General features: G+C 43.9%; 1 protein-coding gene across 1 annotated transcript; it reads right to left on the bottom strand.

The window, feature by feature from the left end:
- Positions 1-8,291: 8,291 nt before the first annotated feature.
- LOC134154707 (transmembrane protein 209-like) lies at positions 8,292-21,992 on the bottom strand. The gene is made up of 15 exons (XM_062601387.1): positions 21,905-21,992; positions 19,927-20,053; positions 19,752-19,810; positions 18,880-19,011; positions 17,664-17,902; positions 17,044-17,252; positions 16,400-16,571; positions 15,376-15,447; positions 14,143-14,239; positions 12,645-12,770; positions 12,122-12,219; positions 10,026-10,140; positions 9,828-9,925; positions 8,937-9,010; positions 8,292-8,346 (listed from the first exon to the last, which is right to left on the bottom strand). The coding sequence occupies exons 1-15, from the start codon at positions 21,990-21,992 to the stop codon at positions 8,292-8,294; spliced, it is 1,761 nt and encodes a 586-aa protein (XP_062457371.1).
- Between the last annotated feature and the right edge of the window lie 1,009 nt (positions 21,993-23,001).

Raw genomic sequence — 23,001 nt, forward strand, 5'->3', positions numbered from 1 at the left:
CGTCGCGGCAGGAAAATGGTGTCAGTGCTGACAGGGAGGTGATTCCAGCCCCACCCACCTGGAAGCCAGGAGGAGGAACCTTGCTGCTGCTTCTGCTAGTGAGCTCACTTGGGCCTCAAGACCTGAGAGGCCACCAGTGGCCACAAGGCTGCTGTTAGTGCCTAGGAGGGCACAACCAGCCTGAGGAATCAGCAGGGGTGTTGGTGTTAGAGAAATACTGTGGGAAAAACCTTGCAAATAGTTAACAAGACTCAAGGACACGGGGGAGAGAAAAACAGTACTGCAAAGGATAACCAGCTCCGGCTAAATTACCTTGATGAAACCACAGCGCTGTGAAGATTGCGAGGGGTGTGTAAGACAAAAACAGCAGAATAACCCAGAAGTGACCTGAGGTTCATTAAGGCTTATTAACATACTAAACTTCACACCCCTAAATGAATAATGAGATGGAAATGACATGATAATGATGTTACTGCCTCTTCTTTGCTTCCTATGCTAATTAACAAGAATGTGAAAGCGCAAGCGCAGAGCGATTACCTGAGGTAATGAAACTGTAACCAACAGGAAAACTTGCATGAAGTACTCTTTGAAAAGCGTGTATAAACAAAGAATGAGAGGGGGAGGAGGTGTGCTAGCTCTGTGGATTTACCAGCTAGCCCCCATCTCTGCGCAGAAATGAAATCAACAAATATCTCGACGCTGTGTGTCTATTGGTTGCTTGCACACCGGGTAACAGAACCCAGATTTTGGGACAACAGTTTGGCGACCCAGATGGGACTTGCCAGAAGGCCTTGCCCGGATCATCTTGCCGTTCCCGACAGCAGACTGGATCGGATCGAGCTCCAGGATGCACCGACGTGTTGATTGGGGAGTCCTCCGACCTCCCTCCGAAGTTGGGATGACAAGAGGCTCAAAGGTGCAACGCCGACCAGAGATATTTGTGCCAGGGTGAAAGGGGAGTGAATCTTTGGATTGGTGAGTATAAAATTTACCTACTTCCACGGAAGATTATGTTGGATTATGTCACACATAGACACTCGGCAAAGGTTGCCTTAAATTGGCCAGAGGGGTCAGAGCTGAGTGCACACAAAGGTACGGGAAAAAAGGTATTTCTAGGTAATAAGGTTGGTATTTCTAGGTAATTAACATGGGATCAAGCCAATCCATGATTCCTCCCTGTAGCCCTTTGGGTTGTATTTTGAAACACTGGAATATTTTTGGAGGAGATCGGATGACAAAAAAAAAAGAATGAAAAGATGTTGTAATCAATGGTGGCCAATGTATAAGCTGGAATGTGATGAGAAATGGCCAAAATATGGGACCTTGAACTATAACACTATATTACAGTTACTGCTGTTTTGTTGCCGGAAGGGGAAGTGGGATGAGATACCCTATGTGGAGGCTTTTGTGTCACTATATAGGGAAGCAGAAATTCAGAGGGAATGTGAACTTATAAGTAAGGAGGAATCTGTAATGGTTGCAGTAGGAAAGAAGGAAGAGAGCGGGTATTGTGCTAACAGACAAATTCTGAATGGAGAGGAGCAGGAGGATGTACAACTACTGACAGTGCCCCCCTCTTGTGGAAACGATTCCACCGCAGTTGAAGCATCGGCCCCCCCGCTAGAAAGCCAAGAGTCCAGCCCTATTTCTGGCCGAACTAGGAGACGGAAACAACCTGTTCTACAGGCTCCTTTGAGACAAGCGGTGGGACCAGAAGGGCTGCCAGTATTTGTACATGTTCCTTTTACAACCTCGGATTTACTAAACTGGAAGCAGTCTATTGGATCATATAGGGAAAATCCTGAGAAGCTGCATCAGCTTTTGGAGACTATTATGATAACTCATAATCCGAACTGGGGAGATGTGCAGGCGCTGTTGAATGCTTTCCTGACGGGAGAAGAAAGGAGGCTGGTAATTGCTAAGGCAAAAGAAGAGGGTGAGAGAAGGGACAGAAAGGGGGAACCTGAGGTCTATTTACGCACCAGAAAGGATCCAGAGTGGGATCCAAATAGGAGTGGGGGTAGGGAGCTATTGAGGCAGTATCAACAGCTAATCTTATACGGGTTTCGGTACAGAGTTCCGAAACCAAAGAACGCATCAAAACTGTATGAAGTAAAGCAAGGGCCTGAAGCAAATCCCTCGGCCTTTTATGAAAGATTATGCGAAAGTGCCAGAAAATGGACAGACCTGGATCCAAATGAGGAAGCGAATCAAAGGCTGTTTAATATGCTCTTTATTGGCCAGTCAGCTCAGGATATTAGAAAGAAGCTGCAGAAGGTAGATGGAGCTGGGGGAATGTCTATTCCACAGCTGATAGAAATAGCGTATAAGGTATAGAATAATCAAGATGAAAAGAGAACAAGAGAAATCGAATGAAACTGCAAGCATCTCTCCTGGCAGCTGTCCAGAGGAATGAATTCCAAGGCAGGGGCAGGGGAAGCAGGAGAGGTAACAGAGGAGGAAGAGGTGGAAGGGGAGGGAGGCCAGGAGGAGGCCTCCCTAGACCCGCTTTGGGTCCAAATCAATGTGCAGTTTGTAGGCAGGAAGGGCACTGGAAAGATGAATGTCCCAATCGAAGGAGGATAACAAAGCTACAGAGCCCAGCAAACACCGACCTAATTATGTGAGAGGAGTCACATATGGAATGAAGGGGACCAGGGGAGAAAATCAGAATTTCCTCAGCTGATCCCCTGGTTCCAGTAAAGCTGGGGAATGAAACTATAGATTTTTTATTAGATAGTGGAGCCACTCATTCGGTGATAACTATTTGTAAAGGACCCTTAAGTAAGACTGCTACCACCATTGTTGGGGCTACAGGAAGGAAAGCTTTGAGGCCATTTTTGCAACCAATGGAGTGCACGATTAGAGGTACTAAATTGACTCATGAATTTCTCTATAAGCCAGAGTGTCCCCTCCCTTTATTAGGATGGGATTTACTATGCAAACTGAATGCGCAGGTGACCTTTTCTGAGAGTTCCATGCAGCTCCACAGCCCTCCAGAATCGGCATGGAGAGCACAAATCTGCCTTTTGATGGGATCGGCTCCAGACGATAACAGTGCAAGTATCCCTTCAAGTGTATTGGATGCGGTGATTCCCTTGGTTTGGGCCTCAACAAAGCCAGGCAAAGCAAAAAACGCAACTCCGGTCAAAATAGAGCTGCAACCAGGAGCGAAGCCAGTTAGGGTGCATCAGTACCCTATCAAGCTAGAAGCACGTAGAGGATTGGAACCCCTAATTAATGCCTTCTTGCAATATGGCTTGCTTAGAGAGTGTCAGTCTGAATTCAATACACCAATCCTGCCAGTAAGGAAACCGCACTCCCAAGAATATCAACTGGTCCAGGACCTGAGGGCAGTGAACCAAATAACAAAAGATATCCATCCAAGTGTGGCAAACCTATATACTCTTTTAGCCTCGGTGCCTGAGACTAACAATTGTTTTACAGTGCTAGATTTAAAGATGCTTTTTTCTGTATTCCTATAGAGGAACAAAGCCAGACAATTTTCGCCTTTGAATGGGAAAGTCCCACTACGAGGAGGATGGAGCAGTTATGCTGGACGGTCCTTCCTCAAGGATTCAAGGACAGCCCTATCCTGTTTGGTGAGATCTTGGCCAAAGAACAAGCCCAATGGCAGGAAGGTAACAAAAATGTCACTCTTTTACAGTATGTGGATGATATTTTGAGTGGAGTGGATTCAGAGCAAATATGTTTAGAGGCGACAGTGAGTCTGTTCAATTGTTTGGGACTTGCCGGGTATCGTGTTTCAAAGGAAAAGGCTCAGATTGCGAAGAAGGAAGTCCAATATCTTGGATTTAAAATATCAAAAGGAGACCGTGCACTAGGAGCGGAAAGAAAAGAGACTATATGCCGAATTGCAGGACCCCGCACAAAAAGACAGCTGAGGGGATTCTTGGGAATGGCAGGATTTTGCCGTATATGGATCTCTAATTTTGGGCTGATAACTAAACCTTTATACGCAGCCCTAAAGGGTCCGGGAGAATGGTTAGAGCGGACCCCAGAATGCCGTGCTAGTTTCGATGAAATAAAAAAGAAATTGACGGAAGCTCCAGCACTGGGACTCCCAGATATGGCTAAACCCTTTCAATTGTATGTGCATGAGCGGCAGCAGGTGGCCTCGGGAGTAATGACCCAAATGCTTGGGAGCCGGAAAAGACCGGTGGCATATCTTTCTAAACAATTAGACAAAGTAAGTAAAGGATGGCCGGCCTGCCTCCAGGCTATAGCAGCCACCGTCTTTATTAATACAAGAGGCCCGCACATTGACTGTGGGTAGCAGCTTTGTACAGAATGGAGAGAGAAAGGCTGGATATGCAGTAGTGACTCAGTGGAAAGAAGTAGAAGCTAAACCATTGCCACAAAACACCTCAGCAAGAAAGGCTGAAATCATTGCCCTTTTACGAGCCCTTGAAATCGGAAAGGGCCAAAGAGTAAATATAGATACTGACTCAAAGTATGCTTTTGGGGTAGTTCACGCTCATGGAGCGATTTGGAAAGAACGAGGGCTCTTAAATTCTCGAGGAAGTAATATCAAGTATGGACAAGAGATATTAAGATTGTTCAAAGCAATAGTGGAACCCAAAGAAGTAGCTATAATGCATTGCAAAGCCCACCAGAAGGGAAATAGTGAAGTGGCACAAGGAAACAGGAGAGCAGATATGGCAGCCAAAAAGGCAGCACTAGCAGGACAGGTGATTGGGGCTTTATTACCCAATAGAAAAATACAGGTGAGACCTCCTGAATATTCAGACAAAGAAAATCAGTTGGCATAAAGGCTAGAATGTACAAAAAATGCTAAAGGGTGGTGAGTCACCCCAAATGGACAAGTTTTAACTACAGCCAAAATGATGGAAGTGCTCCTCAAGAGACTGCATGAAGAAACTCACATGGGAGCAGATGCTATGATAAGCAGCGTAAAAAAGATACGCCATGGGATCAAAGATGCTATCAAATGCTGACCTTATTGTAAGGAGATGCCCCACCTGTTGTGCAACTAACCCCAAAATTCAGAAGAAACCACCTATGGGAGAACTAAGAAGAGGATTAACCCCAGGGGAACACTGGCAGATCGATTTCTCTCAATTGCCTAAATGTGGTCGGTTTAAATATTTACTTGTTTTGGTAGATACATTTTCTGGTTGGCCAGAAGCCTTCCCATGCTCCACCAATCGTGCAAAAGAGGTAATTTAGATTTTACTAAAAGAGATAGTTCCTCGATTTGTGATTCCTGAAGGTATATCCTCAGATAATGGACCTCATTTTATTTCAGAGGTGGTTCAAGGAACATCCAGATTTTTACAGATGAAATGGGAATTACACACTCCGTGGAGACCCCAGTCTAGCGGTAAGGTAGAAAGAATGAACCAAACACTTAAAAGACATATTTCAAGACTGTGTCAGGAAACCCATCTTAAATGGGTAGATGTATTACCAATGGCCTTGATGAGAATAAGAATAACCCTGAGAATAAAAGAGGGAGTAAGCCCTTTTGAAACACTTTACGGGAAACCTTACCCAATTAATGAAATAGGGGGACGAAGTGATCAAATGCATGTAAGAGGGGAAGAAATGTTGAGAGAGTATTTATTGTCTTTGTCTCAGGTACTAACATCTTTACATAGGTACCTTAATCAACGTACCCCCCTTCCATTGGACTCCCCTGTGCATGACTTCAGGCCTGGGCATCTAGTTCATATTTGGACATGGAAAGAAGAACCACTAAGAGAAAAGTGGAAAGGACCTTACCTGGTGCTTCTGACAACTCCTACTGCAGTAAAGGTGGAGGGAATAAGTTCCTGGACCCACTATTCCCGAATACAGAAGGCACCTTTGAATGACTCGTGGACTGCCACACCCACAAGATAGCTCCCAAGAGAAGAACACAGAAGTTACAAAAGTGATGAACTGCACTTGGAAAATTGAACTCTTTTATATGGAAATAGAGTGCTCTTAAGTGTTACTAGGTGTTATTTTGCATTCTGATAGTATTGTTAATTATAGATAGAGCTGATTTACAAGAATATTGATTTGTTTAATTTAATTTGTTTGCTATAGAGTTAAGATGGAAAATGAGGACATTGTTAACTTTGTTATGCACGCTCATTGGTAGAGCTAACCTGATTTTGTAGCTTATACGGGCCTTCAGAAAAAGTGACTCAGATATTACTATTTGCTTCTCTATTCCCCAAATCTCCTGGATTACCCATGCCATGGGAAATACTTAGAATTAACTTAACATCCATGTAAGAATAATTGAAGTTGTTTAAATGAGACTTGCTAGATAAGTGATATTAACAAGTCTCAGAGGGGGGAATTGCTAGAGAAATACTGTGAGAAAAAACCTTGCAAATAGTTAACAAGACTCAAGGACAAGGGAGAGAGAAAAACAGTACTGCAAAGGATAACCAGCTCCAGCTAAATAACCTTCATGAAACCACAGCGCTGTGAAGATTGCGAGGGGTAGGTAAGACAAAAACAGCAGAATATCCCAGAAGTGACCTTAGGTTCATTAAGGCTTATTAACATACTAAATTTCACACCCCTAAATGAATAATGAGATGGAAATGACATGATAATGATATTACCGCCTCTTCTTTGCTTCCTATGCTAATTAACAAGAATGTGAAAGCGCAAGCGCAGAGCAATTACCTGAGTTAACGAAACTGTAACCAATAGAAAGATTTGTATAAAATACTCCCTGGAAAGCGTGTGTAAATCAAGAATGAGAGGGGGAGGAGGTGTGCTAGCTTTGTGGATTTACCAGCTAGCCCCCATCTCTGCGCAGAAATGAAATAAACAAATACCTCGACCCTGTGTGTCTATTGGTTGCTTGCACATCGGGTAACAGAACCCAGATTTTGGGACAACAGTATCGCAGTTTTACCCCTCTGTTTAAAAAAATAAACCACATCAACTTCTAACCCCCTTTTCGATTTGCCTGAATTTGCAATGGCTTCCCCCCCTTTAAAAGCAGGGCCTGCTCTTTGAAACAAAGGCAAGTGTTTTCCCCCAAAAGCCAATTCCGCAGAAGGGGAACGGCGGCACGTGCAGGCGTGGTGAGACGCTCGCGCAGGCGTCGTTCCGCAGCGGGGACGTTCCACTGCTGCCCGAGCTTTGAGACCGTCACTGCAACGGGAACCGCAGCTTGGCCGGCGGCCCCAGAGCTTGACTCGTTCCCGAGAAGCTGGAGGCTCTGGCCAGGCGGCGGCCGCTCGCCCCCAGGAGAAAAAAAGAGAAAAAAGCCATTTCTGGGCACGCTCTGGCGAGGCAGCAGGAACTTCGGGATGTTCCCCGAAGTTCCTGGGATGAGCCCACGCAGGTGTATCCACTCTGGTTTCATGCAGGGATGCTGAAGCCACATGCCAGTCTGCAAGGCCCTAAAAGTAAGGAGCTGCTAGCAGAAAAGCTAACGTGAGAAATAAAAGAATTTTTAAAAAATTAAAAAGCAAAGGCAGGGTAACGTTCTAGTCGTACTCAATCACCCACAACATCTTCTGTCTCGTAAGATGGTCACATTTGAATGGTATGCTTATTTTGTTTTGGTTTAAATCTATCTTATAAACACCTACTGAAACCAGCAAGTCAAAAAGTTTTCTCTTTCCCTTATATCTGCGGTGGAGACACCTGAAGCATCCAGAGAGGTCACAAAATCCAATTATTCCAATGAGCAGGGATAAAAGACAACATCCTTTCAGATCGCATCTAATTAAATTAACCAAAAATCGGTGTAAGCGCTAACTTGGCGCCTGTTATGCCCGTCTGGAATCTCTTGGATCTTGTGAATCCGGCAGTTGGCCGCGTTGCAGTAACTGTCTTTTCAAGGGACTGCTCGCCAGCGAGCGGCTGGGTACAACTGCGGGAGACACGTCCCAGCTGCGCTGCTGCATTCCACCCTCAAACGCGGCAAGCGCGGGTTCATTGCTGAGCCCTGCGGGCAGTTAAGCTCTTTAGAGTGCTTGAAGAGTAAATGCAACAGAAATAGCAAGGGGGGTTTAAATACGATTTGTTAAGGTGAGGAGCCAAATAGAAAAGACCTGCCTGGAGTTCCTGTTTAGATACATTTCATCAGTAAAAAACAATAAAACGTTTTACAGAGTATCCTCCCCAAAACTGTACAGAAATTACAAACATTTCCCCTCTGTCCATAAAGCAGAGTTTAAATTATCCCATTTCATAGTCCATATTCAAGGCAACAAGTGAAACGATGCTGCTCAGTTCGTCTTGTCGGAGAAGCAGGATCGTTCTTCTGAGCTGCAGTCCTGCTAGAGATGTTACTCTCCAAACACCCCTAGAACGTTGACTCCTGATGCACCAAAATTCACTTGCCTGCAAAAACAGCATTATAACGATAAGACACAAGTAAGTTAAAGCTCCTATTTAAAACAAATCTTCATTACAAGAAAAACTGCCAATCCCACACATCAGCAATTTAACATTTATGTAGGTATCGTGTTTCACCTCGATTAAAGACAGCTCTTTCAGAACAAAAAAGTCCGGACATTGCTTTTATGTCAGTGCAGCTTTCACTGTGCACTCGAAACTCCTCTTGTTATGCCAAAAACAAGAGATTACAGCACTATGGCAGTGTCTGTCTCCTGTTTATAAATAGCACAGTACTTCTAGCAAGAAGGTAGCAACCTGGTTGTCTGGCCAAGGCCACTATTCCGCAGCATGGACTCCACAGGATTTTTCAGCCAGCACAAGACCAAAGAAAAGCACAAAACATTTCCTGCATGCTCGTGCACACAAAACTTACATGATTTTGTAAAAAGGCTGCCATTACTTAAAATGAGAAGAGCATTTTAATTCCATCAGTATCGTCCTATGATAGCAACTTCAGTTACGGTATTTCAAAACAGAAAGCTCCTGCTCAGATCTCGTGCGCAGCGCAATGATATGGAACGTTTGACACTTACCCAAGCATCCCAGATTCTTTTGTCTTTATGATGTACAGAAACATAAGCAATGTATGGAACATGTTGTTTCTGCCCTGAATACCACAGGAAGAGAAAAAAACTTGGAAATGAAATCACATGCAAACAACCATAATATCTTAGAATGTCTTATTTAAAACAACTGTCATCCCCTGTCCTGATCTTAGGTGGAGCAGCACAATTTTTCCTTCAAAACGTTTTGCAAGATACATATACTGCAGTGCGAGCCCTGTTGGCCTGTTATATCATCAGAGATGAGAAAAAACTATAACAGAGACCTCGCGAAATGGTATTACAGCTTAGACTGCTGGGGTTTTGCCTCAATTCTTATCTTTCAATTAGGCAAACACCAGAAAAAGACCAAGCTTGTTTTCTAGATGGATTATCACCCTCAAATATTTTTAAATGCTTTTTAAAAGAGCTTTTCTGAAATCAGAAAATCAAGTCACAATCGGGGCTCAATAATAAAATCAAGATGTACAGGAAAAGTCTAGTATTTTGATATTGAGATTAGATGTTTCCCTCCAAAAACTCTTACAGACAAGCATCAGTCTCGTTGGCACTGAGGAATAGCAACACACCTCAGAGCTTACATAAATTAGGATTTTAGAATAAATCATCAGAAAATAAACAACAAGAGGAAGCTGCTGCCTGGGCACTGATGTACCTAAGTTAGGCACTGAAGCTATCATTCAGCAGCAGACTAAATACCACACGATGGTCAAAGATCGTGGTAACATTTGCTTTCTGCACCGAGCCAGCCTACATATTCAATAGATGTGGCTAGTTCCAAAGGAAAAGGAAGAATGAAAAAGAAACAGATCAGGTCTGCTCAAGGTTTCCTGACAGCAGAAAAAACTAACGCGATCATACCTCGGGCAGATTGTAGACCTGGCGGTGGTAGATCAGCTCATAGTGGGGTGGACTGATGTTGCTTTGGTAGATGCAAAATACATTTTCATTTGTAATGTCTGTGAATTAAAGTTTTAAAATAAGATAGGGATTTTAAGAGCGCTGATGGGATTCAAGCAGGAAACAGCAGCTAAACAAGCAGTCCAAGAATGCCAATACCTGGTTTATCTGGTGTTTGAACAAAGTGTTGGGCAGTGAAGGTTCTGCCATCGGGGTATTTGGGGCTAGGGGGCAGTCTGGCATCGAGGTAAGTGCAGAATATGTGCATAAGGATCTGTGCAAATAAAAACAAATCTCATTTTAGTATCATTAAGAAGACTGACAGGACAGCAGCTTTCTTTCCATAATCTCAGACATTAGTTAGGGTATTTGAGAGTCTGTTGCTGCATCATGGACTTAATTAATCCCACCATGTTTAGAAGCCCAAGGCAGCTTAACACTTAGAGCACTGAATTCAATGGTCCAGGGCACGCCACAGATGTCAAGACAAGTTTATTCTTCCTGTAAATGAAACCCTTTCAGTCACAACACGTTAAAAAGGTGCTGCATGTGAACTGAACTCCTGACATACAAGTAACTATCTTCACATCTCACAGAATTTGCAAAGTCACAGATCTGAATAGCATGTATAGGACAAACTACAAGATACCTGATTTCATGATGGTTTCTACGCTAGCTGCAAAGATTTGGCTTAGAGAGGCCGATCCGATCTAATGACAACTTTTCCAAACACTACACTTACCCAGCAAGTTGCTCCTCTCTTGTCAAAAATGGCAAAACAAAATCAATGGACAAACTTGGACTGCTCATGAATCTTACCAGCTCTCAACATTTTGGAAGAAAGTCCTAGAACAAGTATCTTCTTAGCTAACAGCGAGAAAATCGCAGTACTGCATGTTGTGTTTTAACTCTTACAGTAGAGTTCTCAACATTCTTTGGGTGCAGCGTGACCAAATTACTCTGTAGTATGATACCTCCTGTGTTCAACATAGGATTTGTTTGGCAGACAGAAGAATTTCTATGGGCTAAATGCCCAAAGCCTCAAAAGGTCTAGCGGAAATTATTGCTTTAAGTTGCATGCAATGAGACTAACATTACCGTTAAAAACTCTTCATTTGGCACTTATTGTCTTAAGTTAATGCCAAAGCTTCGAGACAATGTTTAATATTAATTTCATCTGTTATATCAGAACTTCTTTCCCAGAATCTTTACAAGTTTAGTACATTGTCCAATACTACCTCTCTTAGCTGGTTTCATTAAAAGACAATGAATTCAGGGTGTGATGGTCTGTGTTACGGTCTTTAATACTTTCAAACTGCTCAGCTTGCTCTCTACCAAGATAGCTAGAGCTGCTTCCCAGCTTGTCAGTCCCAAATATTTAGTCATCTTCACAACTAGAAAATTAAATCTTATTTCAAGACAGATTTTGCTCAGCTTTAGCTTCCAGCAATTCAATTTTGTTGCATCTTTGTCAGCAAGGTTGTAAAACTTGCATATGAATCTTCTTTCTGCTTCTCCCCAGTAACTGAACATCTATAGAGGGAATCAAATCACCTGAACTCTCCTTTCAAATACAGAGTTCAACTGAAGAGTCACACGTGAAGCTTGTTCTCCACTCCCTGGGTTATCTTGTGGCCTTTCTTTTAACTATTTCAGTTGAATTTTCAAGTCACTGTATTCACTGAAGTGCTTTCTCCTGACCTTTTGCATTAATTGGCTAAGCATGACTACAAGTCTGTTCTCAAGTAAGATAATGTAATCCCTGTGGATCTCTCAAGAAATATTACTGAATTAAATAAACATCAAGACACGCCACTTAATAATCCGTTTGTTCTTCTAACCATTACAGCAAAGGAAAATTTTAAGGTTCATCTTGCATGAGAAACTTGGTTAAAGCAGACTTTTTTTTTTTTTTTTTTTTTTTTTAATAAGGTAAGAATATTGCTCTAACAAATCCGCAACCTTCTGTCAGGTTGCTCCCAAAACAGTTACCTGACTGACATCTCAGGTGAGTCTAAATAAGAGACTGGCTTAAGACTAAGACATGAAATCGCATTTTTGTGATCTGCATAATGTCCAATCCCATTGGCATTATTCCTTGCATAATTTCACTGACTACAATGAGAATATCAGGATCGTGAGGCAAACAGGATTTTGACCATGTTCCTCAAAAGACTTAATTGCTACCACACACAAAAATCTACCCTGAAAGACACACTTTAGGAAGTTATATTAAGCCTTCTTTGAAAACTTACAGCACAGTCAGTGGGCAAGTCAGCATCCCACTTACGGCCCTTGAAATCTCCTCCTCTGTTCCATCGGAATGAGCTCATGTATCCTCCCTGAGAAAGCTCTGAAAAAACAAAATTTATTCAGCTACTGGAGGTTGAAGGTGCAAGAAGGACATATTTAACACTAGCTTCAAGAACACTGCATGTATTTTCAGTGCACAAAATAGGAAAAATTAAACTAAGGAATATATAAAGTTAGGGGAGTGGAGTTTACAAGGTATTTTTTATTGGTAATTAATGAAGGAATTAAATAGGACACTTCACACCCCAAACTGAGAGAAGAAATAAAAACTTCCATGCCAAGTCCCACATCATTACATCGGTCTGAAAAGAGGAAGTTGCAAAAACTACCTCTGCTACTTGAAAAGCAGCTCTTCTCCCCGCTGTGACTGTAGTTCAAACCTCTTAATTGACGGGGTATCTGACACCACCGACGCTTGACCCAGCTAACGGAAACGTTTTAAAGTCAGTATGGTAGACCACATACCTTTGATCCTTTCAAACAAATACTCTTGGTTCGCTGCAATATCCAAATACTGCATTAAGGCGTACAGAGTTGGCATGACTGGAGCTTTAACAAGCGCTGCTTGTTTCAGATTGCTGATGCTGGCTTCTGCATGCGACAAGAGCCAGCACGACATCTGCATCCACGACAGAAATTTGAACATTCTCCCTTACAAGGCGTTAACAAATGCACTGTTACAAGGAGGAACTGGCTTTTTTGTCTCACTATTTACTAAGGTAACTTACTAAGATAATTTACTAAGATTTATACACAGTTAACAGCTTATCCAATACTCCAAATGTTTGTTTCCAATCCCAGTGAAGTACTAGCTGTCTCCCTTAAACCACAGAACATAAACGCTATGCAGCACTGTGCGGTCGCAAAAGACGACAGACCCTTATCTGAAGGGCTTGCATTCCATAAGAAAACAGAAACATATGGTGTGAAAAAGGGAAGAAGTAACATCCATTTTAAAGAGCAGTAGGAGGGCAGCAAGGTGGAGATGAGGTCAGTAAGTGATCAGTTTTTCACAGGCACCACAACAGATGCAGATCTTGAGGACAGACTACAAACAGGCCAAAAAAAAAAATTTTTCTTCTAATGCCCATAGCTCTCCAAAATCCACCTGAGATTATCCTCCCCAGCCCCACTTAGTGCTACACCTAGTACTTAAATAATCTTTAATGCATCTTAACCTTAAAATGATCTTAGATCTTAAATGCAAACGATTAATAGCCTATCTCTGATAACAGAACTATTCTAAGTTAAAATAAATAAATAAATAAACTTTAATGTATCTTAACCTTAAAATGATCTTAGATCTTAAATGCAAACGATTAATCGCCTGTGATAACAGAATTAATTTAAGTTAAAATAAATAAATAAATAAATACTTCCTAGGTCTATAGATTTATTATTATCACAGTCATAAGATGACTTCTCAGTTCTTAAACAATATTTGGATACAATGTATCACATCTAAGTTTTCATAAAACTTTTTGTGGCCTGTTTGCTTTCAGACAAGATAGCAGGTTACAATTTAAGGAAGTAACAGCAATAGGTTTTTCAGGAAGTAGCTGATTTTAAGGAAGTTTGGAAAGACACTTACTAACGTAGACAGAGAGGGCTGACAGGCAACCATCCTTGCAACGTGTGATAGTTTTCTGACAGTTTAAGATACAAGGATGTTAATCTGAGCCTTTAACTCTCCAGGAATGAATTCAGAGGAAACAAGAGGCTTAAGAATTTTATGCTATTGCAGCATCAGCATGCCTTTATCAGTATTTCCAGAAATCCTATGAAGAATCCTTCCAGTTTAGTAAAATGCATTACATGAAGCAAAGATCACACCAATACAAACAGGAAACGGAACTGTAATTCTTAGCAGACTTGTTTGCTATACTACCTATGCAGTGCCCTGCTATGGGGTGGCCTGCTACCAACCACCACAGCGAACCCCCCAGTTACTCTATCATCATACCTCCAACCTGCATTTCTGGGTACCCCATTCTTCTCAGCTGACTGCTCACAGACTCAATCTCTTGTACAAGTGGCACTAAAATAGTCTCATTAATCCACTAGGAAAGAGAAATGCAAAAATTAAAAAGCTTAGAAGCAACAAGAATGTGACAAAAATGTTAGTTTACTCTCTAGTCAGCATCACTGTTACAATCACAAAGGAGTTTAACAACAGGAACTTTGAAGTCAACCAAGGAGGAGAAGTAATTAAGAGCATCAATTTAGATAGGGGTGATTGGCTCTAGAAAGACCCTCTAAAATGCCAAAAATTCACTATAGAGGACTTGGGAAAACAAATCTCCAGAAAGCAGTGATACTGATAAAGCTTTCCTGAACAATGAGAAAAGGGGTATTCTGAGGCACTGCATGACACTCATAGTGGTAATTTAAACTTTCATGGGTCCACTCCCTCTCAAAACCCTTTCAGGAAATGAAGGGCCTGATAAACACAATATGTGACACTTGTATGTGACACGATTTGGGAACTGAAGCCAAGCTGCCTGTAGGTTTATGAACAGATGCTTAGGAATCTGGTACAGAACAGTCATAACCCCACATCTCATAGAAATCTTTTACTTTTCACTCGTCCCACTACTTAGAAGAACTACATACGTGATAGTTGCTGACTGAAGGGGTAATTCAAAGTTAGGCTTACAAATTATTTTGTCATAGTATGTGATTGTATTTCCTCTGCTAAAGCAATTGCCTAAGACCAAAATTTTCTTTTTGTTTTTTTATTACACTCCTCAAGGCTGTTGGAAAAAGTCAACGGGCTGGCATTTCCCATGCTTTATTTGAGTCCAGAAGGAGTTTGAAATACAGGAGAAAAAAAACAGAAAAAATTCAGAAAATTGGGTTGTAGAAAGAAAAAACAAGTCTTTTCACATCCACTGTGTGTTAAGATGCACGTGTCTTCATTCAAAGGTGGGTGAACTTTACAGCTGTAAAGTTTTCAGAACAGAAAACACCTAGGTCAGCAAGTGCAAAAGTTCAGGTTGAAAATGTGTCCTAATACTTCTTTGTTACAAGCATGCTGTTCTAGTCTCCATGTCCAAGCCCACCCTAATCCTCAAATAGACTCAAATATGTAATTCTTTTCACTTCCTTAGGTATACATGGAGCACTGAGGTACTTTTTCATTCTGCTGTACCTATTCTAACAGCAAGAACAGGCAGTTCATAGGGACCGGACTTACACTTCTGAACCTAGCGGTCCAGGAATCCAGGTAATCAAGCTGTCGTCGATTCACAATCACCCTTGCCCAAACCTATGGAAAGAACATTATTACCTACATACAGCAACCTAACAGAATACTAAAGAGTTTTTAGGGCCTACGACGTTTTCTGACTGCAGCCACAGCACATAATTCAAATTGCATTTGTTCCAGAACTCTCATCTAATGGCTGTATCATGTGAATTCTACAGTAGCTTACCATACTACTCTCCTACTCTCTTTCCACAGTACACTAAATCTCCCGTGAGTCCAAACGCACAGTTTTGCGTTCCCTGCTCTGTTAGGATAAAATTGGTCCAAGTTGCAGGGTAGACTAAGTTAATGTACGACATAAAGAAAACAGATCAAATTTAATTAAAAGCTACATTAATGACATTCTTTTGAATCAGACTTATTCCAGACACAAATGTAAAGGAGAACAATTTTACACACCTTCAACTATTTCACTACATTAGGTACAGGTCAGTTTCCAGTCATTTTTTATGTCACAAGTTTATTTTATCCGGAGTACAAAATGGTAAAAAAAAGTTCTGCAACCACCATTCTTGAGTTGAACTCAAAGTCTGTCTGTTCTCAGACACACAGTAATATTAAACAACTTCAGATAAAATAATTCTGAACAGTTGGCCAAACCAACAGAAGTTTCCAGCTTTCCACCGTGGCCTACACGGTGAGTATTAGTTAATTACAAAGACCACAAAGCATGAAACCTGAAATTCTCTCAGGAGTCACTTTTCCACCTAAACACAGGTACCTTGTTCACCAAGGAAGAAATCATTTTACAATTTTACAATTGTAAAATTTTACAGTCCGGAATTTGAAATGTATACCCCTTGTGGCAAAAAGTCTTTAAAGCTGTATGAAGATGGTGAAATGCTATAGGATTTCTCCCTTTCTAGCACTGTTGACGGAGTTCACATTTGGATGGAGCCACATATTTTAGAGCCCTGTTTTTCTCTCTTGGCTCCTTTGGTGCTGAGCTTACTTCTTCTGCAGTCAGTGGAGAGCTCAGACGAGCTTCGTCCTTGTGTGCTGATGGAGCTTGGGGCATGCAAGCCACCTGATACTGGTACTTTCTCAGCACCTGTGCTTGCTCTACTAAGGAACGGCTGTAGTTCCAAAAGGTTGGGCTGCTGGAAGGAGAGCTGGAACATGAACTTGCTGAAATGACATTGAACAGCCATAAAATTATCACCAAGTAATCACAGAAGCAACACTGCAGGCAATAGGTCACTATATTAAGGCTTTGACAGGAGAGATGTGCTCATGAATTATCATAAATACATACACCAAAATCTGTCTGCATAAACACTGATTTCATCTTTATATTAATAAGGCACTGTCCCTATCCCAGACAAAAACTGCCTGCAGGTAATTCACCACCTTTAGCTCAACTGCCTTCTCCACAAAATATCCCTCTCATCGAGGTGATAAAGCCCTTCAACTCATTGTAGTCCACTATACACAACAAATGCTACAGAGATTATTAATATATCTATAATATAGACTAGTACTTCAGCAGCTCTCTTTCTGTGCAGGAATCTTTTCCAACTTTTCTCATCCACTCCTCATCAATAAAACCAACATCCCCTCCTTGCCAAGCTTTTCAGGCTACATGAAGTTATTTACGTACCCAATTGAAGTCTACGCTGTTTCTCTTCTTCGCTTCGAAGGTACTTTTGCAGTGACTTGCGGTCTGTGATTTCATCATCTTGACTCATACGGGAATTATACCGCATTGGTGAAAAGTGGCAACGAGACCTTAGCCCGGTGCTTTCCACTGGCCCAACACTTGAGGCATATGGTGAACCAGTAGGAGAAGAGCTGAAGCTGGAAAGCTTTGGGAAACAAAAGCAAACAGTTGTGTCACATGAGGAAAGTGAGAGTTCCATTTTGACTTTATAAACTAAATGAATAGATCGACTCAACATAAGAATTGATTACTCTGCTGATTGCTGCTATAAAATATGCTCTCGTTTGGGGGAAGGTTTTTGCTATTTTGTAGTTACATTCTAGTTTCTTATTTTTGCTGTGCTCTGAAACAAACTAGCTACTCTAAAACAAATAAATTAACACCAGGGAAAGAGGATGAATACTGACAAGACAAATTTCATCTGCTTTGCAAACAAAGCGAACACACACACAGGACCCTCCACTGCCGGCCGCACACCTCCAATGGCTTACAGCACAACACAAGGACACGATAAGCAAAGCCAAACCGTTCCCCTTGAAGCCACCTTGGTCATTACCTTACTGTAGCTGCTGCTTGGTGAATAGGTTAAAGCACTGCTATAAGAAGCGCTGTTGCTTGACAGAGCCTGCCGCTGAGGGCTGTACCCTGAGATACAACCAGAAGTAAACTTTGGACTGGCCCTGAAGGGCCGGGATGGGCTGTAACTCAGCACAGTTTGACCCTGGACTCTAGGAGAAGGCGTAGAAGAAGGGACTTTCTTCGCTGCCAGCTCATGTGCTGGAATTATTTGTACCGCTGCAATAAGCAAAAAAACCCACAATCAGCACTGTACATGCAGCAGCCCAGAACTCTCCTCCTCACTTTAAATACACAGCAAAACACACATACACAACTCTCTTCCCTTAAGGAAATTCTAGGACACTAAAAAGACTATTCTAGTCTGACCCCTACAGGATTCAGCAGTCAACCCCAAAGACATAAAAATCAGAAAACTGGGACACGTGATCATAATTCAATACAAATTCTACAATTTAAAATTTCAGTTAAATTCTACCAAGCACCTTTGCATAGCCCGAGGCAATTATTTAACTTATTTGGTCAGCTACTCTACCTGCCTGCTTCATGTGTCTTTAGCACATCTAATGTCTCATTTACCTGTGCAAACCCAGATATTACACTCCTCAGCTGCGGTGATATAACCCTACTCCCGTATCTGCCGCTCTTTCTCTGGAGGCAGCCTAGTAGTATGTAACACATTGTACTAGCACCTTGCTTTTGCTGTATTTTCAAACTCTGCCAAGTTTTTCTATATTTTACAACATCACTTAGACGTTCGGAACTTTTCAGAGCAACTGCTCTCTAGCCTGTCATTTTCAGACTGCACACTAAGGTCTCTTTTCTCTTTCTAATTTGGCTCTCTCCAGTCAGTATGATGATAGTAGGATACCAAATTTAAATACAAACCTATACACTCTGCCTTGTTCTCAATCCCATTTATAGGTTACAAATTCCTTGTCCAGCTTCATAAAGTTTAAGACTCTCTCACTGCCCTTTAACAGCCCACTCTCCTTTTGTATTGGTTGCTTCCTCTCCACTTCTCCCCTTAATTGCTCATCAATTTATCACTTTTATTTTGAATTTTTATAGGCTGCAGTTAGTTCATCTTACCGCTCTTGTCAGATGAGGTAACTGAGAACTCACTTCACTAAAGATTCATGGGCTTGAGAAAGATATCATCTTTAAAAAAAGTATTTATAATTTATAACACCTACCTGCATTCTGCATCCCTAGAAGGATCTGCTGTCTACGAGTCATGACCAAGGTAGTTGGTGCCATTGTGTACTTGAAGTACATCCAAAAATCAAATAAGGCATTCAGACTGAACAGGGATACAAGCGCAAGCTCTAGAACAAACACAAAGGTTTTTATCATGCTAGGCACCATAAACAGGAGTAACAGTAAATGATCTGAGAAAACAAGTTTATACACAAATCAAGAATAGTTTATTGTTAGGGCTACCAATAACTGCCAGTCTGAGCACGGACGTAAGACAACTTCTCCTTTTCATGCAAGAAACATTAGAGATAAATTTCCTTTCTATATTGAAATTCATTTCTGTTGCTACAATATGTATTTGTAAAAGCGAAAGGTATTTTCCAGACAGGATACAAAGCACTGCAATGAAGTTTCATGCTATTTATCAAGTGTCTTCTGCCAAACCTTCTGTCACTCGTTACCTGACATTGCTCTCACTCTTCTTCCTTTTCATCCGCTAATAGTATTAGATACAATTACTTTTGAGCCTACTCATTTGAAACCAAATTTGATTATTTGGAAATGTCCTGCAGCCCTACAATACAACACAGCGCTACTATTTCAACTATTCCCCAAAGCCTTATTGCACACATTAAACACATTTAAGGTAGGAAACCTGTTCTTCACCCTCTTTCTTACTTGTCACTAAAATGATGAAATTCCAACAGCACCAAAAGGGATAAAGGAAAACAAAATGAAGCTTGGTTATTAAAAAACAACAACAACAACGAAAAACCCCAAACCTTAAAAATGCTTTCCCCAGCAAGAAGAATGAAGGCTGAAACCTTCCCTCCTCCCTAAAACTAATTCATATGCTGTGACAACTCACCAATATACCAGAGCGGCCAAAATGCGATGTTGTAATAGGAACTTATAAGTTTTCCAGTCCTAAAAAGAAAAGGAAGAAGCGATCAATTTAACAGTAACTGGGTCCTATGAAATATTTAAGCATATACAAAGTAGAATGCTTTACTTAGTTGAGTCAGATATAACAATCAACATACATGTCAGTATATATCATCCCCCCAACAGACATATTAAGGAGGCCCCAGGCCCAGACCACTTTCCGCTCTTCAGCCTCCCTCCTAATCTTCACAGTCCTGTCGAGGAGCGAAGCTGCAGAAATCTGTTCTGCCGCCATTGTCTGCAACAGGAAGCACACAAAGAAAGTTAAAGATTGAAAATTTATATACAGTTAGATTCTCACTCTGTACAAGACCTTTAAAAAAGTAAAAAAGCAAAAAGAAATTACATAAAAGGACTTCACATTGAGGTACCAAATCGTGTGTAGTGTTAAGAATGAGCTTCAGTGGTTTAAAAACAAAAAACAAAAACAAAAAACCCAAAACAATATTCCTCTTATAAACTGCATAAGCACTGTCACCTCTTCACAGTGAAACAGTTTCCATTTTCTCCACTGAGGTACAGAGGACAGAAAAGAGAGCCAGATTCCAACAGCGTTTTTGAGAAATAGCATTTTTCGGAATGCTGAGGCAACACTGCCTTCTCCAAGCAAGGAAAACAGACCAAGAAAACATCTTGCACAACCTGGCAGTTTTCCTACTGAAAACACCCACCTATCTCCTTCTCTCAGCTCAGGACAGCTCTGTACCCTCCCCACACCCTCCCCCCTTTACACCACAAAATGCCCTATGTAACAGAAATAACGCTTCCTGCATATTCTACTCCTCTCATCACAAGAAACTACCATGCCCCTCCCCTAGCCACCCGCTTTAAAACTTCTCAGGTACTTCATCGCTGACGACAAACACAAACCACGAGCCTCCTAGTACAAAGACTTTAACTGAAATAAGGCTATTCCCTACCAAGAAAAATTACACCGCCCACACCCTACTACCATGCACAACCCTCCCCACACACACCACACTCTAGCACACACCACGCGCCACACACACACACACACACACACACGCGGGCGCGCTTGTCACCCGCCGGCAGCCCGCCGCACTCCCAGGCCTCGCTGCCAGGCCCTGAGTTGGCAGCGACACCGCCGCTCCGCTCCGCTCCGCCCCCGAGGGCGCCGCGGCCCAGGCCCAGGCCCAGGTCCCGCCCGCCACCCCCACCGCAGCCGCCTCCAACGATTGGTCGCGCGGACGTGACGTCACCGGAATCAGTTCTGCGGGGGGGGGGGGTGCGGGGCGGGGGGGAACGCCGTTGCCGGGGAGATGCCGTTAACGGCCGCTTTCCTACTGAAAACCCCCGCCCGTGTCCGTCTCCAGACCCTCCGCACACCCCCCCGCCTTTACGCCACAAAATGCCGCACACAACAGCAGTAACACTGGCCACTTTCCCTGCTCCTCCCATCAGCGCAGGAAACTGCCACGCCTCCCCCGGCCACAGGCTTCAAAACCTCTCAGCTACTTCATCGCTGAACACAAACATACAAGAGTTACCTCAGAGAACACGCGGTTTAACTGAAATGACAGGATTTCACACGCACAGCCCTCTCCCACCTCCACCACCCTAGACCCTTCCCCACACCCCCCACTCTGGCACACACCACGACACGCACAGACACTTGTCACCTGCCAGCGGCCCGCCGCGCTCCCAGGCCTCGCTGACAGGCGCTGAATGCGCACGCCCCGGCTCCCCCGCAGCCAAACCCCGCCGACCACAAGCAGACTCGGCCCCGCAACGAGCAGGCGCCCCGGGAGGGCGGCGACACCGCCGCTCTGCTCCGCTCCGCCCCCGAGGGCGCCCAGGCCCCGCCCCAGGCCCTGGCTCCGCCCGCCGCCCCCACCGCAGCCGCCTCCAACGATTGGTCGCGCGGACCCGTGACGTCACCGGAGGCAGTTCCGCGGGGGGCGGGGACGCCGTTGCCATGGGGACGCCGTTGCCAGGGGAACGCCGATCCCAGCCGGACGCCGTTGCCAGGGGGACGCCGTTGCCAGGGGGATGCCGTTGCCTGGGGGACGCTCGCGCAGCCGCCCCGGACGCCCCGGCCGATGGCGCCTGCCCGACCCGGCCGCAAGCGGCGCCAGGCGCCATGGCGGCCCCAGCGCGGCGGCCGCGACGCCCCCCGCACCCTGCTGCCCGCCTTGGCCGCCATTGGCCGTGCCCACACCCGGCCGTACCTTCCCCTGCTCGGCTCCCACTACGGCCGCGTGCGGGCACACCCCCCGGCTGCCCCACGCCAGAGCCTGGCCAAACGTGTTGCTCCTGCCTGCAAACCTCACCGCGAGGAGCAGGGAGGAATAAAAGCACCGCTGGCCGCTGAAAGGGAGCACAACGAGTTACAGCAGACCGCTCTGTGAGCGCGGGCCAGCGGACAACCTCAGCTGCTCCAAAACCCTTCCTGCCTTTGCCTCAGATCCCAAGCACCAACCTGAAAGTAAGAAAGCCTAAAAAAGGAGATTAACTACAAGCCTAGACCGCACAGTTATCGATAAACACAGTGTCTAACGCTTGGCCACTCTGTGCAGTGTGCTGTAGGTGACCCTGCTTGAGCAGGGGGGGTTGGACGAGAGGCCAACCTCCAGAGGCCCCTTCCAACCTCCACCCTTCGATGATTCTGTGATGGGCGCTTTCTCTCGCTTTTTCTCCTGCTGTGGGGGGAATGGAAAATGCGTGGAGGACAAAGAGGCTAGAAGCTGGTCTGAGGTGCGGATCCTTACCAAGGCTTGTCAGTCTGCAGAGAGAAGGGGACTCAATCCTCATGAAGTGCTGATGAAAGTCTCCCTGAGCAGGCGCTCAAGCAAAGCTCCTGCCTTTGCAGATGCGCACGCACCAGATGGAACGATGAAGCCTGGTCCTCCAGAATCGCCATTGCTAGTGAGGGGCCGCAGGCTTTGCCCTGACTTGGGCTTGCTGGAGTGTCAAGGTGGAGCAGAGTGGCACTTGGAGGAGGCTCTCCTTCAGCAGCTTAAAGGCCTGCCAGCTTTCTTGAGCTCCTTTGCCCTTCTGAGCTGCCTACCCTGGCGTCCCCCTAGCAGGTCTCTGCAGAAGGGGAAGCCTGCTTGCCTCAAGGCCAGCCTCTGGGCTCTGCTGCTCTCCTTCCTACCTGCCCTCAGGCTCTGCAACTCCACTAGTTCCCGGGTGCTACAGCCCAGGTGGCCATG

The sequence above is a fragment of the Rhea pennata genome, unplaced genomic scaffold, assembly GCF_028389875.1.
Source record: "Rhea pennata isolate bPtePen1 unplaced genomic scaffold, bPtePen1.pri scaffold_33, whole genome shotgun sequence".
NCBI lineage: Eukaryota > Metazoa > Chordata > Aves > Rheiformes > Rheidae > Rhea > Rhea pennata.

What these genes read in the sequence shown, in the direction of transcription:
- LOC134154707 (XM_062601387.1), bottom strand. Translation starts at nt 21,992, where the DNA reads ATGGCGGCCAAGGCGGGCAGCAGGGTGCGGGGGGCGTCGCGGCCGCCG. An exon ending in CAAGCAGCAGCTACAGTAAG is followed by an intron (nt 17,253 to 17,663) that starts GTAATGACCAAG and finishes TGTTTCCCAAAG; the next exon opens with CTTTCCAGCTTCAGCTCTTC. An exon ending in CTCCACTGACTGCAGAAGAA is followed by an intron (nt 15,448 to 16,399) that starts GTAAGCTCAGCA and finishes TTCTTTCCATAG; the next exon opens with GTTTGGGCAAGGGTGATTGT.